Consider the following 17397-nt stretch of genomic DNA (forward strand, 5'->3'; position numbering starts at 1 on the left):
AATGGCTCTGGCACACTATAGCCTCAGTTTTTTTTGTGCCAGAAAAACAGAAACCAACCAGCTGGACACACATGAGGAAAGATTGGTGCAGGAAAAAAAAATTCTCAGTGAGAGAGTAGATTATAAGAAGAAATACTAATCTAAATATAATGGAACTAAACTGAAAATTTATTCAAAATTTTAGTCTACACCTTTAATAACTTCCTTATCTCTCTGAGCAAGTGTCTGCACAAAAAAATTCACATCTGCCTGTATTGTAACTCCCCAGTTTTCCTTCTTCCAGCATTTTATGCATAAGTTATTTTTGGGTTATTAATTCCTAAGTGGGTAGTATGAATAAATTCAAGAAAGAACTAGACAAACTATTGGAGGGGATGGACAGATGATGTTCTAACTTTTTTTTTATTTTTTATTTTGTTGGTGCCATATAAGCTTGCTTTCTTGTATCATTTGCCACCACTAAAACTAATACTAAAAAGAATTTTAAAGATAAAATATTGCCGTTTCCAGTGGAAAAAAATGCAAGTTTATAATTTCATAAAGATCTCAATAAAAAAATATCCACAGGCCACATAAAAAAAAACCCTTACTGGGCTAGATTGACAATTTCTGCTATGTATCATTCAGTGGTTAATTTTTAAAAAAATTTTTATTGTCCTGAACATGTTCTGTAATAATAATAGTATTTCATATTGTATGTATGTTATTTGGTTTTTAGGAGCATTAGCAACTAAGTCCATATTGCTCTGGGATATGCGGTGGTCATTCCCTGACCTTTCCGCATCCTCCGTACTTAGTGGTGACGGGCTCGAACCCTGGTCTAATCAAGAAGCGTGTGCTATGCACTGCTGCTCCTTACCACCTGGCTACGGAGGCGCCATTTCATATTGTAGAACTTGAACAAAAATTGGCATTGTCTTAAGTTTCCTGTTTCACTCACAAATACCACTCCTATATTTTTACTGCAATAAGATGCAATGCAACTATTATTTTGGAGGCTAATGAAAATCGAAGCACTTAAATCTATGAAATCCTTTAATTTCTTTAAGGAATACAGATAACTGTCAGACATTTTGTGGTACTTCTTGAACCACTTCTTCAGCAACTGAGTTTATGTGAAAATGAAGTGTAATGATGACAGCTATTCATCCACTGAAGAACTGGTACAGATGGTACCACAAAAGTTTGAGATTATTATTATTATTATTATTACAGTATTATTGTTATTAGCCATATGGTGCAAGGAAGCCTGAGGCTTATACTGCACCAGCCAAAAACAAAAATTTCTGATTTACTCCGAGAGACAGAGAGATAGAGAAGTAGAAGGGAATCACCAAGAAAGAGAAGAATGATGATGTCCAGCTCAGTACCCTGGGTGTGCCAAGCCCATGCTCAGCAGATGTGAGCCCCTAGATTTACCCATTTTCCTTCAAGAAATTAGAAGACAACTTTCACTCTCTGCAGATTGAAGTACTTAGATTTTTGCTGTTCTCCATTTTGATTTACCTATGCACCATGCTGTTAAAAGAACCACTTTGTTACTGTTTTTCAAGAATTACTATATTTCTTCAGTATGTACCGTATAGTTTAACAGGCAGTGATGGAAACCAATATCTTTACTCCTTATTCAACATAAGTAAAATGCTAACATATTTTCTATCAATGTTGAACATCAGCTGACTCAGTTATTTATGAAAACAGCTTTTAGTATTAGTAGTGGCAAATGATGTAAGAAAGCAAGCTTATAAAGCATCAGCCAAAAAAAAAAAAACTTCCCACATCACCTGTCCATCTCTTTCAATAGTTTATCTAGTTTTTCGTTGAATTTATTCAACCTACTCACCTCCACAACAACAGATAGAAGTTTGTTCCAACAGTCAACCAACCACTGGCTTAAGGCAAACTTCTGCATATCAGTCCTGTGATCATCCTTCCTTATTTTGAATTTAATTCTCCCAGAAACTTAATTTTGTGCCCCCCCTTTTCAGAAACATAAATTGTTTTGATTCTCAAAACATTTTTCATGACAGAGCTGCTGAGAAGCTTCCTGTATTATTCTTTATGAAATAGCATTTGGAAGACAAATCATCAGGTGGTATTTTCATTGTAGTAATAATAATGCAGTTTATTGAATCATGTATTGGTGCTTCACTAAGTGGACAGGAATCTGTTCTTGTAGAAGTAGGTGGGAATTCTGAAATATCTGATATGTTATTGATAAATTTCTTAAACCAACATAGAAAGTTTACATAATTTACATAGTTTACATTTCATTAATTGTACAAGTTATTATAACATTTCTCATGAATATATGGAACTTCCAGGAGGAATTTAGAACCGAATATGATACATTTGGAGAACTTAGTGTTCCAGCAGATAGGTATTATGGAGCTCAAACTATGAGATCTATGATGAACTTTAATATTGGTGGAGAGTCTGAAAGAATGCCAGTAAGTAAACACTATGTGCTGTAATTGATTAATATTTTAATTATCATTTATTGTGTTTTTTTTTCTTGGATGATTAATATTGATTGAGTCTCAAGAAAGCAGTGCTGAAATTTCAAAAATAGATAATTCTTTGTACAGTATTTGGATTATTATTATATATTCCTAATTTGAATAACTAATAATGCGTACAGAAAGGTATTGAAGGCATCTAATGGAAAACATTTTCAAGTTGCTATAAAATTCACTCTCTTGGGTTGCGCAATTGGTAGGATCACTGTACTCTTCACACTGGATGGAAAAGACCTGAGTTTGAGTCCCACAATGATGGGAGAAAATTTTATGGGTCTTTTTCACAATTTGGTTGAATTAGTTGGTCTCAGGCGAGGGTAGCATGGTTTTTTTCTCCCGAAAACTCAGGTTTTCTGTCCAGATAGAAAATTGATCACAGAACACACACAATGTACAGACAATATACACAGGGCCTTAGTTGCTGATGATCCTGAAACCCTACTACAACAGTTTAAATCTTTGTTGTCATCTTGAAACCATAACACTTCCTTACGACTTGCTATAGTTATATGTGGATTAATTTTCATTATTTATTGTTTTCTTTTGTACTTTTCACCACAAGACTAGCTGAAAATATTTTCAGTTTTCTTGCTTAAACTTGTGGTCTCTTTCTTGTAGGTTTTTTTTTAGTTGCAGACAATTTATAACAATATTAGGCAATAAATTGATTTGACCGAGGTTGTGTGTAAGATGTTAAATAAAATAGAAGCATTCATCACTGTTAAATTTTTTTGTATATTTAAAATATATTTTGTATAACAGAAGGGAATAGTCCAATAGAATTCAAAATTTAGAGTTAACTACTAATTTCATCTTTAATTGATAGCATTGCTAAAAGAGGTGAATCCACTAATCATTAAAAAATTCGAGATGACATCATGACATTTTTTGAGATTTATTAGTTTCACATTAAGTAGTACATATCTTCAGTTAGCAACCCTGTTGAATAGTGAATAACGTATCAAGTCTGAATGATGAACTGTTGGGCAGTGCGAGAAAGAAAAGTTTTGATAGAAACTGTATGTGTGTGTTATTTACACCCCTATCACAAAGCTGTTTTGGCCCATTGTGGCAATTAAGTGAAGGAACAGAGTTATATTTCAACATAGGTGTTGAAATAATTTGATAATTTCAGCACTTTCATAAGAAATGAAGCAGTGGCTAAATTTAATTTTTCTTCTGATAAACTTCATGGTGTGTCAATAAATGGTGTACCTTCTATGGTTGGAAATAAAATAGGCTTAAATTTTAAAATAGAATAAGAACTGACTGTTATGAATTCAGACACAAATGAGTTATCCATATTATTCATTAGTAGGTTATTAACCACCAAACTTGGTATTCCAAATCTGTAAAATTTATATATGCTATATCCCCATTACAAGTATCAGTTTTATCAAGTTGTTAGCTTTGATTTATCATCAATTTAAATAATTTTTTTAATTTGAACAATTCAAATAAAGGTACTGAATATTGAGACCTTGTTTACCTTTGGTGAAGTGCATTGGTTGATCAAAGAATGTGTTAAGATTTCATAATCTGTGGAGTAAGATTTTCATGCTTATAGAAATGTAAAGAAAGTCTACCCTAGATGTTGAATTGAATGCATTTTGTATTGATTTCAGTTCTCATCTCAGTGACTTAAAATTTTAATTACAAGGTTAAGGACAGTTTATTCATCATTTGTATAGCCATATCAAAGGTTTCAGAACAAAATTCAGTTGTGGGAAAAACATCTAAGAACTTCAGATCATAAGAAGCGAAGATAACTGAATGTGGCTCCTAGTTCTATGTATCCTTCTGTGTATCAGCTTTCAGTAAAATAGAACCTATTATTTTTTTGCTCCCTGTAATTCACATTTTGTTGCTTCTTATTATGGACATCACATTTTTAAGGGAAGACGGTTAACTTTGCAATTGATTTCACTGTTTAATAGGCCAAGTTCACTAGCTTTCTTTATTTAACTTTTAATCAAAGAAAAACTTTTTTAGACTGTTTCTGTTCAGAAACTAGCACAGGCATTATCTCTTGCACCATTAACAATCATCGTTTTTGGTCAGAAAATTTTTTAATTCAGTCATAATTTAATTTTAATTAATTCAAAGATATATGAAATCACCAAATAGTTTAAAAAAGAACCAACAACTGCATTGATATAATTGTAATGGCCAACAAACAACAACCACAAGTAGCTAACCAAAGCCATCTGTCAGCAGAAATGTAGCACAGCATGATGTCACAAATATAGGCCTTGTGCACGAGAGTAGCCTTGTGCAGGCGAAGTTTGCTCCTGGAAATAGAGAAGTTTTTTTCTGTTTTATTAGCTTAAATTGGCATATTAACTTATTTTCTAGAGTAGCTTTAAATTCCTAGTTACGATACTTAATTTAACTTAGACAGAGATTTTGTAGGTTATTATTTAGTATCGGTAAGCATATCCAATCCACTTGACACAACTTTTGCAGCTCCGCTGAACGAGAAGTTTTTTTTAGCCATATTTAGCCGCTTTATTGACCAATTGTTATATTAAATTATTTTCTATAAGTAGCTTATAGACCTAGTCAAGATCCTTGGTTTATTCTGAATTGAGACTGAGATTTTGGAAGTTATTTAATACTTAAGGGTCCGCACATTTACTGTTCGTAACTTGCCGCCATTGTTATAGGATACGTTATACCCTGAACTAGATAGTGTTAGCTTAGTATAATATAGTATATTGTCAATTAATCAGTAAAATCTATTAATCTTGTTAAACTTCATTGTCAATTAAATTATACTTTTTAACTAAATACATATAACAACTTAGATTTTACAAACGTAACATAATTAATTAATACATAACTTGATACGGAAGTTATATAAACGGAACTCGTAGATAATACTCGATACTGAAAAATATATATAGATATATAATGTTATAACTATGTTGGGATAAAAGTTTAGGGTTATAATTTTGTACTGAAATTGAAATTATGACAGAGCAGCAAAGCAAAAGGTTCAAGCTAATGGGAGTGTTGTGGCTCCAGGGAGAACTGAGGGAGGGGCAGTTGCCCTCTGAATCACAGCCTTTTCAAATGCACTGCATGCTTGATGTTTGTGGAGCAATCGGGTACGGGACATGATATTGCCATGGGGGATGTCTTTGTGTGTGCGTAAAAGTGATTCTTGCACTGTTTCTATTGGAATGAGAAGCAGCTTGGAAAACAAGATGCAGGGTATTTCAGAGACTGCTGGGAGTCATTGTGATAAAAGTAAACACGTGGGTTGTGTTAGGGTAGCTAAGGACAGGAACAGGTGCATGTACACCAATGCTAGGAGTTTGGTAAATAAATTTGATGAATTTGAGGTATTGCTCAAAACATCAAAGGCAGATATTGTTGGGATATAAGAGATGTGGTGTCACACATATATAAGGAATGCAGAACTGGAATTTGGGGAGTACAATGTGTGCAGACAGGATAGGAAGGGAGGAGGGGTTATGCTATTAGTTAAGAAACACAAAATCCAAGGAAGTGAAGCCAGTTGACATCACTGGACAGTGCAGTGTCGAGTCAGTTTGGTGTGACATAAGCTTTGGGAGATCAAAATTGAGAGTAGGAGTGTGCTATAGGCCTAATGACTCTGATGAGTATAATAAGAAACTGTACAGGGAAATAGAGTGGGCCAGTAAATCAGAGAGTCTTATAATGTGGGATTTTAATTTCCCAGATATTGACTGGAATTTGGGGGCTGGTCACTCACACACTAGCAAGGCTTTTGTGGATTTATTGGATGATTGTTTTCTACATCAGCATGTTCGGGAAGCAACTAGAGGGAGTAATACTCTTGATCTGATTATCAGTAGTGGTTCTTCATGCATTAAGAATCTGCAGATAAAGGAACCACTAGGTGGCAGTGATCACAGTGTGCTGAAGTGGGATTTACTCAAAGAGGTAACTACCATCATGGGTAAAGTTAAGGGTTTTTGCTTTCGTAAAGGCGACTACGATGGTCTGAGACAGTATTTAAATTCTATACAGTGGGACCAACTGATGATGTTACCAACAGCAAATTCAAAATGGGAAGCATTCAAAGAATTACTAGGCTCTACATACCAACTAAGAAATATATTGTTCCAGGTTTAGGCCTAAATGGATGTCAGATGAACTAATAAGACACATGGCAGAGAAGAAAAATGCATGGGATACATATAAATTAATGGGTGACATGGAAGCCTATGATAGATATAAGCTGGTCTGTAACCAAGTCACAAAGGAGATTAGGCAGGCAAAGGCAGATTATAAGAAATCCTTGGCAAAGGATGTAAAGAAAAACAGAAAAGAGTTCTTTACCAAGAACTCTTTTCTAAGGAAAGGGATGAATCAGATTGATCCACTGGATATTGATGGTTCAACTGTTGATGATCCCGCTCAGGTGGCTAACAAACTAAACGAGTATTTTGCATCTACATTCAGACATGAGGAGTTATTCATGAAGGGGAATGCCAGAGGTGAAGTAAACTCTGGCAGTGAGCTAGATAATCTTGTAATAACTGAGAGTAAAGTGGAGGAGAAATTGTTGAAGATAAACACAAGAAAGGCACCTGGGGTGGATGGGATCTATCCAGTTATATTAAAGGAGGCAGCAAAAGAAGTAAGCAAGCCCTTAGCCATAATTATGAGGGCTTCTTTGGACTCGGGGCAGGTACCCATAGACTGAAGATGTGCAAATGTGACCCCAATTCACAAAGGACAATCAAAGGCTGACACAAGTAATTATAGACCTGTGAGTTTAACTTCTGTTCCAGGAAAATTAATGGAGGCACTGGTTAAAGAAGCACTGCAGGATTATCTAGACAAGATTTCAGTTATAGCTTGGACACAGCATGGTTTTGTTAAGGGAAAGTCTTGTCTGACTAACTTGATTGGATACTATGATGCAGTCAAAAAAGAACTGGATGCAGGGAATAACTTTGATATTATATGTTTGGATCTTAGAAAGGCTTTTGATACTGTTGCACATGGGTGACTGCTGCACAAATTGGAGCAGTGTGGCATTGGAGGCAAATTGCTGCTATGGATAAAGGGGGTGGTTGAGGGGCAGAAGACAGAGAGTGGTAATCAATGGACACTGCTTATCGTGGACTAATATTATTAGTGGAGTCCCCCAGGGTTCAGTGTTGAGTCCATTGTTGTTTTCTGTATTTATAAATGATATTGATGATGGTATATCAAGCTTAATGTCCAAGTTTGCAGACAATACAAAGGTTGGCATGGTTGTTAAGGACACTACTGACAGTATGCTGCTGCAACAGGATCTGGAAAGGTTGAGTAGATGGGCTGAGAGATAGCAAATGAAGTTTAACATTGACAAATGTAAAGTACTACATATGGGAAACAGTAACCCCAGAGCAACGTATCAACTCTGTGGTACTACACTGACAGTGGTAGAGAATGAAAAGGACCTGGGAGTAATTGTGCAGGCAGATATGAAGTTTTCTGAGCAGTGCAGATGGGCTGCAAGAGTAGCTCATGGTGTCTTGTCAAAGATATACAGGAATTTTTCTAGCAGGGATAAGGAGGTGATTATCCCCTTGTATAAGGCAACTCAAGGTCAGGCCACACCTTGAGTACTGTATACAGGTCTGGAGACCTCATTTCAAGAAGGATGTAGAGCTGCTGGAACGAGTACAGACAAGGGCAACAAGATTAGTAAATGGAAAGTTGCTCTTTCAAAGAAAGGCATAAGTTTTGCAAATTACAGTGTGTGGAGACTAGGCACCGGCAAGGTGATCTGATAGAGGTGTATAAAGCCTTGAATGGTTTGAGCATGCTCAGTGCTGATGGGATTCTTCCTCTTGCTCAGAATAATCACCTGAGAGGGCATAAATTCAAATTGAGGAAAGACAAGGATAGATGTGCAGAAATTTGCCTTTAGACAGCGGGTAGTTGGTTGGTGGAACAGACTTCCATCCCTTGTTGTGAAAGTTGATAGCCTAAATAAATTTAAGGCTCAGCTGTACATGTATTTCGAACGAACGGAGGGGTGAAATGGGAGTGGTTTTTTTTTTTTTTTTGGCTGATTCTGCATAAGCTTGCTTTGTTGCATCATATACCTCTACTAATGCTAATGCTATAGTTGCGATCCTGTGACCCTACATTGGGCATCTCAGAGTATAAAGAGAAAAATTATTTTTCTAAACCGTAGATGAGTGGTTAAACCCGAGGATACAATAGTACATTTTTAGTTGATCATGGTTCTAGTCCATATGATTGCTGAATATAATGATATTTATGTATTCACTGTATGTTGTAAACCCCTGACTTTATGTGGCCATCTAAGAATATAACAGAAAATTTATTTTTAATGGCTGCCGTAGCTGAATGATCAAGCATAACAGTACAGTAGTATGTGTGTTTAAGTTGACTGGTTCAAATTCACATGGCTGCAAAATATTGTGTTGTTCTCATATTTTATCTTGATCTTGTGAATATTTATTTATAAAATAAATTTTTTGTTTATACTCTGGATTAACCATATAAGGTCATTCTGGAGTATAAATAGAAAATTTATTTTATTTATACAAGCCAGAAGGTCACTTTGCTCCCCTCTGACTTGTGTCACACAAACCTGAATTATTCATTTTTATATTTACATTTTTTTTAATATAAAAACGTATACAGTGACCCTCGCTTAACACTGATAATTTGTTCCGGAAAAACAGAGCGTTAAGTGAATCCACGCTAAGCGAGCGCCGCATTCCCATAAGGTAATATATGTATTTGTGAGTTGTGGTCGGTGCCATAGGATATTATTGTTAGCTATATTCCTAATCAATAATAAACGGTAGTGAAAAGATGCACAAATGTACATCTTTGTACAAATATTTAATATTCAAATATTTATACATATAAAATATTCTGCATTACCTACGTATATAATTATGTGGTAACTACTTATGTATCAAAAGTAAACTTAAAATTCTAATTAAAATCATGAATTTAATTGATATAATTTAATTGATGAATTTAATCATGAAAAATGTGTTAAACTAAAACTGATTTTGGGTTGCACAAAGTACAACCCAAATCAGTTTTAGTTATTATTATTATTAGCTACAAGATTTTATTATTATTATTATTATTAGCTATTAGATTTTGGGTTGTACAAAGTACAACCCAAAATCAGTTTTAGTTTAACACATTTTTGATGATCAACACATTTTTCATTATTAAATTCCTCAATTAAATTAAATCAGTTTAGATCAGTTAAATTCATGAGTTTAATTGGAATTTTAAGTTTAATTTTGATACGTAAGTAGTTACCACATAATTGCATACGTATGTTTGTTTGTTTGTTATTTGGTTTTTAGGAGCATTAGCAGCTAAGGGCATATTGCTCCGGGAATATGCAGTGGTCATTCCCTGACCTTTCCGCATCCTCCGTATTTGGTGGTGACAGGCTCGAACCCCAGTCTAATCAAGAAGCGTGTGCTACGCACCGCTGCTCCTTCCCATGGCTACGGAAGTGCCATATACGATGTAATGCAGAATATTTTATATGTGCAAATATTTGAATATTAAATATTTGTACAAAGATATACATTTGTGCATCTTTTCACTACTGTTTATTATTGATTAGGAATGTAGCTAATAATAATATCCTATGGCACCGACCGCAACTCACAAGTACATATGTTACCTTATGGGAATCCGGTGCTCACTTAGTGTGGATTCACTTAGCGCTCTGTTTTTCCGGAACGAATTATCAGTGTTAAGCGTAGGTCACCTGTATACGTTTTTATATTTAAAAAAATTTAAATATAAAAATGTATAATTCAGGTTTGTGTGACACAAGTCAGAGGGGAGCAATGCAGCCTTCTGGCTTGTATAAAAAAAATAAATTTTCTATTTATACTACTGATTGATCTTATATGGCTAATCCAGAGTATAAACAAAAAATTATATTTTATAAATAAAGTGTTCACAAGATCAATATAAAATATAACACCATATTTAGCAGCCAAATATTATAAGGTCTGCGTATATTAATAGAGTTAACATTTAATCTCATTTATAATGTTTCGGCAATTAATAATTAAAAATATTCCCGCTGTTGATACATGCCCTTGATGTAATATGGGACCTTATCAATGATCAGACTATTTGTTTAAACATGTCAAATTTACCCAGAAATGAAATATTTTATTTGATTAAATTTCTTGTACAAACCAATTATATTAATTTCCAAGATAAATATACAAGCAGATTTTTGGGTTACCGATGGGACTTAGCTTGAGTGGATTGGTTGCTGAAATTTATCTAAATAAGGTTGAGCAGGTATATTTAACACCACATCTCCTTAATATAACATTCTATGGTAGATATCTTGTGATATCTTAATAATTACTAATAAATATATAGTACAGAAGGTCCTGGATACATTTAATAGCATTCATACTCGACTTAAGTTCACTCTAGAAATGGAAATCCCGCATCTCAAATCCATAAATTTTACTTTAACCAGGGTTAATGGAAACATTTTTTAAAATTTATAGGAAGCCAATGAAAACTGGAAAATTTTTGCACTATTCGAGCTACCACTCTTTTACATATAAAAGGAGCATTATTTTTAATCAGTTTCATCATGCATATAGATACAGCTGTACTCTATAATCCTTATTGGATGAGCTCACAGAACCGAAAAAGATTTTTAAATAGGGGTCATTCATTAGGTACCATTATGCAGCTTAGTCAACAGAAATTGGAGATGGGTACAACAAATGACAGGGTGGATCACAAACATTTTATTAAGGTTCCGTATATACAGCATTGGTATAGACAATTTATTAACATATTTAAGAACACTGAATTTAAGCTTGTTCCACAACCCATGAGTAAGCTCCTGCCATCTTGAAATATAGGACATACGTAGTTCCTACCATGGACGCTCACAATATTGTTTATAATATTTCTTGTGGTGGTGCAATTCTACTTATATTGGCTCGACCCAAAATTTACTTTCGGCGAGGATACAGCATGTGGCATCAGTTAGGGCAGGTAGGACAGGTGCCTCTGAGCTTGTTTCATGTGATCACTGATGGACATGTGTTCCTTTTTAATGAATCGAAAGTTCTTAATAAACAGTGGGAATATTTTTAATTATTAATTGCCGAAATATTAGAAATGAGATTAAATGTTAACTCTATTAATATATGCAGACCTTAATATTTCGGACTCGTGGACGCTTACGCGCATGCATAAATAGAAATTCATAAATACATTGGTTTATATAAATCTTGTGTCAGATGTCATTAATTTTATATAAAACAGGGGGGGATATCATTCGCGAATCACTTGTGTACTTTTTGCGAACACGGTAACAAACTGAATAAGGTGGTCTTAAAAGAAGTTAAAAAAAACGGTTTTAAAGTTTAATTTATGTGTGAATTAATTTATTTGTTTCGTCGTTTTTAGAATTTTGCAACAATTACTTTTCAATACTCATGATGGCTTAAAGATGTTGATTGTTTTTTGTTTTTTTTTTTTGAGGTTGGTGGCCGTCATCTTTCCGTAATTATTTCCGATTCCCTCAACGTGATATGAGAGTTGAAGGCATGATTATTTTAATTAATAGCTATTTTAACTTGATTTATTTATGACTATGCACTGGGGGTAAGGTCATATTATAATCATTCGCGATTGAGTGTTGAGAGATTAACAGTCCTACTAAAGAGGTATGAAGTTTTCACCTATAACTTAAGATTCTTACTTATGTACATATTTTTGTTGCTGTTACACCAGTATATTGTAAATTTTATTTTGTTCTTTATTTGACAAATGACTTCAGTGAAAAGAAAGTATGTTGACAGATACATTAAGTACATATTTATTTTGATAATTTTAGCTAGTGTGAAGTGGCTGAACTGCATCATGTGTGTTGAAGTTCTTTTCAGTGAATTGCTGAAACCAAATAAATTGCGTTAACTTACATACAAAAATGTGATGAATTTAACAGGGATAACAATAATAAGAATAGTGGTGTAGGTTTTCTTTGTCTAATATAAAAACATTCTTTATTTGGCATGTTTGATTTCATAATTTTCCAGTGGAGGAGTAACCCCCCCCCATTTTTAATTGACTTGGATCACAAAGGCCTACTAAATTGTCGAAATTGATCATTTTAAAAAAGTTGGGAACTGCTGTGATATTTGCAGTAATAACACTAATTCCAATTATTTGTTTTGTGCATTGATAGGTATGTTTGTCATTGGGCTCGGCACTGATCAATATCCCAATAGAAGTAATTAATACATTACTATTTGTTTCTGTACATTTTCTACCTGTACAGTAAAATGTTGGTATAACGAATACCAAAGTAGTGAAATGTTCAGTATAATGAAATTATTTCCCATTCCCTGCCAATATACTAGGTATTTTTGTGGAAAAGTATTTAATTTTAATGGCTATCATTGTAATGAAAATATCAGTTTAGTGCAAGAAATATTCATCCTGCTGCAAAAAAAAATAATCATTAAAATTAAATTTATGAAAAAGAAAATAAAAAATCCTTAAACAGTGTGTAGTGTTTAAGGATTTTTGTGGTGATTAAGCTTTATAAATTTGGGAATGGGGAAAACTAGTTTCGTGACAATAATGTTTTTCTTTTTTCAGAATTAATAAAAGTTTTGCTTCATTGAAAAGACTAAGCATAAAAAACACACTATTTTTAAAATTTTCAACCTTTTGTTATAAAATATAAAATGCATAAGTAAGTTTCTTTTGTTGTAATTATTTTGTAATATGTAAATATCATTCTGACATTTTTGTTGTGTTTCGGTGTAACAAAACTTCATTATAGTGCATATATTTTGGTAGCTAGCATGAATTAATTGTACCGATATTTCACAGTGTAATGGTATATATAAGGAAAGGATAATATATATCATATTTTCACTAATAAATGTGTGGAAGCAGAATTGAGCATTGGTTTTTGGTAAGTAATTTGTATTACTCTCATAAATCAGCAAGCCCAGTGGGTATTATAATATACAATAAATAATGTACAATAAATGAGAGAATCAATTTCCTTCCTGAAATAATTTTGACAGATTCTTGTAGGAAATATGTTCAAAAACTGAGATATACGTTTATAAAGTTTTCATCACCCTCAGTTTTCAAATATTGTAGGTTAATGACCAATAACCAAGACCTATCGTTAAAGCTTCATTTCCTACATTCCCATTTAGACTTTTTTCTTGAAAACTTGGGACCGGTCTCTGATGAAAATGCCAGTCACCACCAAATACGGAGGATGCGGAAAGGTCAGGGAATGACCACCGCATATTCCCGGAGCAATATGGCCGTAGTTGCTAATGCTCCTAAAAACCAAATAACAAACAAAACAAACATCCAGTGAACATGGTGAAAGGTTTCACCAAGATAATATTCAAATGGGAAAAAAAAGATACCAGGGAAAATGGAGTGCAAATATGTTGGCAGACTACTGTTGGAAACTCATATGGGAGATACCAGTGGATAATTATAAAAGGCAAAACACAACAAAATTAGTGTTATATTATCAGATAAACATTTTTGTAAATAGAATATGGTTAATAGATCCATTGTTCAATATTTAGTACTATATTAACATTTTCTTAAAATATATGAAATCTTTTTTACTTTAAAAGTTTTGAATTTAATCCTTCTGGGGATTACATTCAAAAATTGGTGGATATTATAGCATTATAGTTTCCATATTTGAATTTAGCAATGTCAAATCTGCAAGCATCATCCTGAATTTTAACAAGGGATGAAAAAAAAATTTTTTGCCGACCAGTGTAATATAGTACTTGTATGGCCAATAATACTATTTAATTTTAATTTTACAATTTTTTTAAAATTTTTTTTAAAAATTGCTTAATTTTTATGGCTGTTTATAAAATAATGTACATAATTCTTTTGGACAGTAACTTTTATGCTAAAAAAATTTTTTTTTTTTAGATCCCTGTTATTAAAGCTTTTGGCATATTGAAAAAAGCTGCTGCTGAAGTTAATAAAGAGTTTGGTTTAGATCCAAAATTAGCTGATGCAATTTGTCAAGCTGCTGATGAGGTTTGTTGATAGTTATTTCTTTTTTCAAATTAAAATGAAATATGTAATATTAGGAACTCGGTTTAAACTGAGTTCCTAATATTACATAAAAAGTTTTTTATATCTTAGTAAGCTTATTTTAATTATATATTAATTTCTAAAATTATCACTGTTCTTTTAGAAATTTCTGTCATGATATCCTATACTACCAATCAGAATGACTTGTTTTTTGAATTAGAATTCATAAAACAAAGTTCCTCAACAGAAGATATTCTTTTCAACTCATTAAAAATGCCATCAATAATATTATATTATCAATGAATAATATCAATTATATTATATTATCAATTAATCAGTAAATTTATTAATCTTGTTGAACTTCATTGTCAATTAAATTGTACTTTTAATTAAATACATATAACGACTTAGATTTTTCGAACGTAACATAATTAATTAATACATAACTTTATATGGAACTTATATAAAGAAACTCGAAGATAATACTTGACACTTAAAAAATATATATACGGGGTGTCTCAAAAATATTGGTACAAACGTTTAGGGGAGGTAGGTAAATAAAGGAATGTGAATTGCATAGGAACCCATAGCCGGAAATGTCACTGTAAGTCGGTACACGGCGCTGTTCATCAGTTCGTGAGATGGAAAATTTCTGGTTTACTCATTCAAGCAGTAGTCACCGCACGAAGAGCATGCATCGATATACGAACTGTGAGCTGGCAGACATGCACCTAGTGTATGGATTAGCAGAGGGCCCACACAGTGTGCGCCCCCATGTGGCACAACATCGCTTTGCAATAAATGTGTGGGCAGCTATAATCGGTGACTGCTTAGTCGGCCCATACCTATTACCATCCCATATGAACTCCGCTAAATATTGGATCTTCCTTGAACGAGTTCTACCAGGGTTACTTGACGATGTTCCAGCAAATGTGAGATGCAACATTTGGTTTCAACATGACGGGGTGCTTGCCCATTATGGAAGGTGTGTTCGTGACCATTTGAACAGGTGTTTTGGGCATTGATGGATTGGCCGCGGTGGACCCGTTGCCTGGCCCCCACGCTCACCTGATTTATCGAGCCTTGATTTCTTTCTGTGAGGGGGGGCCCTCAAATCTATCGTGTATGAATCGCCTGTGGAGACGGAAATGGATCTCGTGGTGAGACTCATCTGTGCTGCTGCTACTGTCAAAGAAACTCCAGGTGTGTTCGACCGTGTCTGCCATTCCATGCTGCATCGGTGTCACGCATGCATCGCGTGTCATGGTGGAACCTTCGAGCATCTGTTGTAACATCATCAAATGCATCCATCTCGTACTCCATTGTTAATATTATGTCAAATAAATGTTTGCCACTAATTACTGTCTTGTGTCATTTCTGCTTCTTGAGACTCTGTTACTACTTTCCCTTGATGTTTCCGGTTATGGGTTCCTATGCGATTCACATTCCTTTAGATGTTACCTACCTCCCCTAAATATTTGTAACAATATTTTTGAGACACTCTGTAGATATATAGTGTTACGACTGCATTGGGATACAAGTTTAGGGTTAAAATTTTGTACTGAAATTGAAATTTTATTGAAATTGAATCGGAATCATGACTCGGACCAGAGCATCAAAGCAAAAGGCTCAGGCTAAATGGAGTGCTGTGGCTCAGGGGAGAACTGGGGGGAGGGGAGAGTTGCCCTCTGAATCACAGCGTTTTAAAATGCATTGCTTGCTTGATGTTTGTGGAGCAATCAGGTACGGGACATGATATTGCCAAGGGGGATGTCTTTGTGTGCGCGCGATGTAAGGAGTGTGAGGAAATGAGGCGACAACTCAGCGTTGTTATGGGCTTATGATGTGGGCAGCTCTCAGCTGCGCACATCAACACCAGAGCTTGCACTTGATCATCACGCAACACAGCAGCAACCCCCAAGACAGAATGCGCTGGTCCAACAGGAACTAGTAGTTGGTGATTCTATTGTCACAGAAACAGGGAACATGCTATGTAAAAAGGATAGGCGGAACGTTGTAGAGCAGATATCATCTTTTAAGGGCACAAAGGGTGATATCGTTGTACACGTTTTCACTAATGATATTAAGAGTAGCAGACCGGCAGAATTACTTAATAAGTACAGGTCACTCTTGAAAGAAAGCCGTGAATTAGGGTTGAATTTGAAAGTGTCTGCAATTCTTCCCAGACACGATAGGAGGGAGTATACGATGAGAGCCTTGTCGATCAATTCGGCCCCGGAAAGATTGTGCAAGCCTCAAGGGGCAGAATTTTTTTTTCAGCCTGGTCTGTACTTGTTAACAGGAGAGACTGCTTCTACAGGGATGGGATACACTTAAATAGAAAGGGTGCAAGAATATTTGCTGATGCTATCGAGGCAGTGTTAGGTGGGTCGGAAAACTGCTAGCTTGGGGCAGTTTCCTTGGCAAAGGATGCAAAGAAAAACAACAAAGAGTTCTTTACCTATGTAAACTCTAGAAGGAAAGGGATGAATCAGATTGGTCCACTGGATATTGATGGTTCAACTGTTGATGATCCTGCTCAGGTGGCTAACAAACTAAATGAGTATTTTGCATCTACATTCACGCATCAGGAGTTATTCAGGGAGGGGAATGCCAGAGGTGATTTTGTAATAACTGAGAGGAAAGTGGAGGAGAAAAAGGGTGGATGGGATCTATCCAGTTATATTAAAGGAGGTAGCAAAGGAAGTAAGCAAACCCTTAGCCATAATTATGACAGCTTCTTTGGACTCAGGGGAGGTACCCATGGACTGGAGATGTGAAAATGTGA

General features: G+C 34.5%; 1 protein-coding gene across 1 annotated transcript in view; it reads left to right on the top strand.

Moving 5' to 3' along the window:
• Positions 1-17397, top strand: part of LOC150084821 (fumarate hydratase, mitochondrial-like) — a 135179-nt gene that overhangs the window by 12392 nt on the left and 105390 nt on the right. The window contains exons 2-3 of the mRNA XM_090376627.1: positions 2325-2450; positions 14502-14612. Coding sequence (XP_090232753.1) covers positions 2325-2450; positions 14502-14612 — 237 coding nt within the window. The remainder of the gene's footprint in view (positions 1-2324; positions 2451-14501; positions 14613-17397) is intronic.

The sequence above is a fragment of the Mastigoproctus giganteus genome, chromosome 6 (assembly GCF_048544385.1).
Source record: "Mastigoproctus giganteus isolate SK-2022 chromosome 6, ASM4854438v1, whole genome shotgun sequence".
Classification (NCBI taxonomy): Eukaryota; Metazoa; Arthropoda; class Arachnida; order Uropygi; family Thelyphonidae; genus Mastigoproctus; species Mastigoproctus giganteus.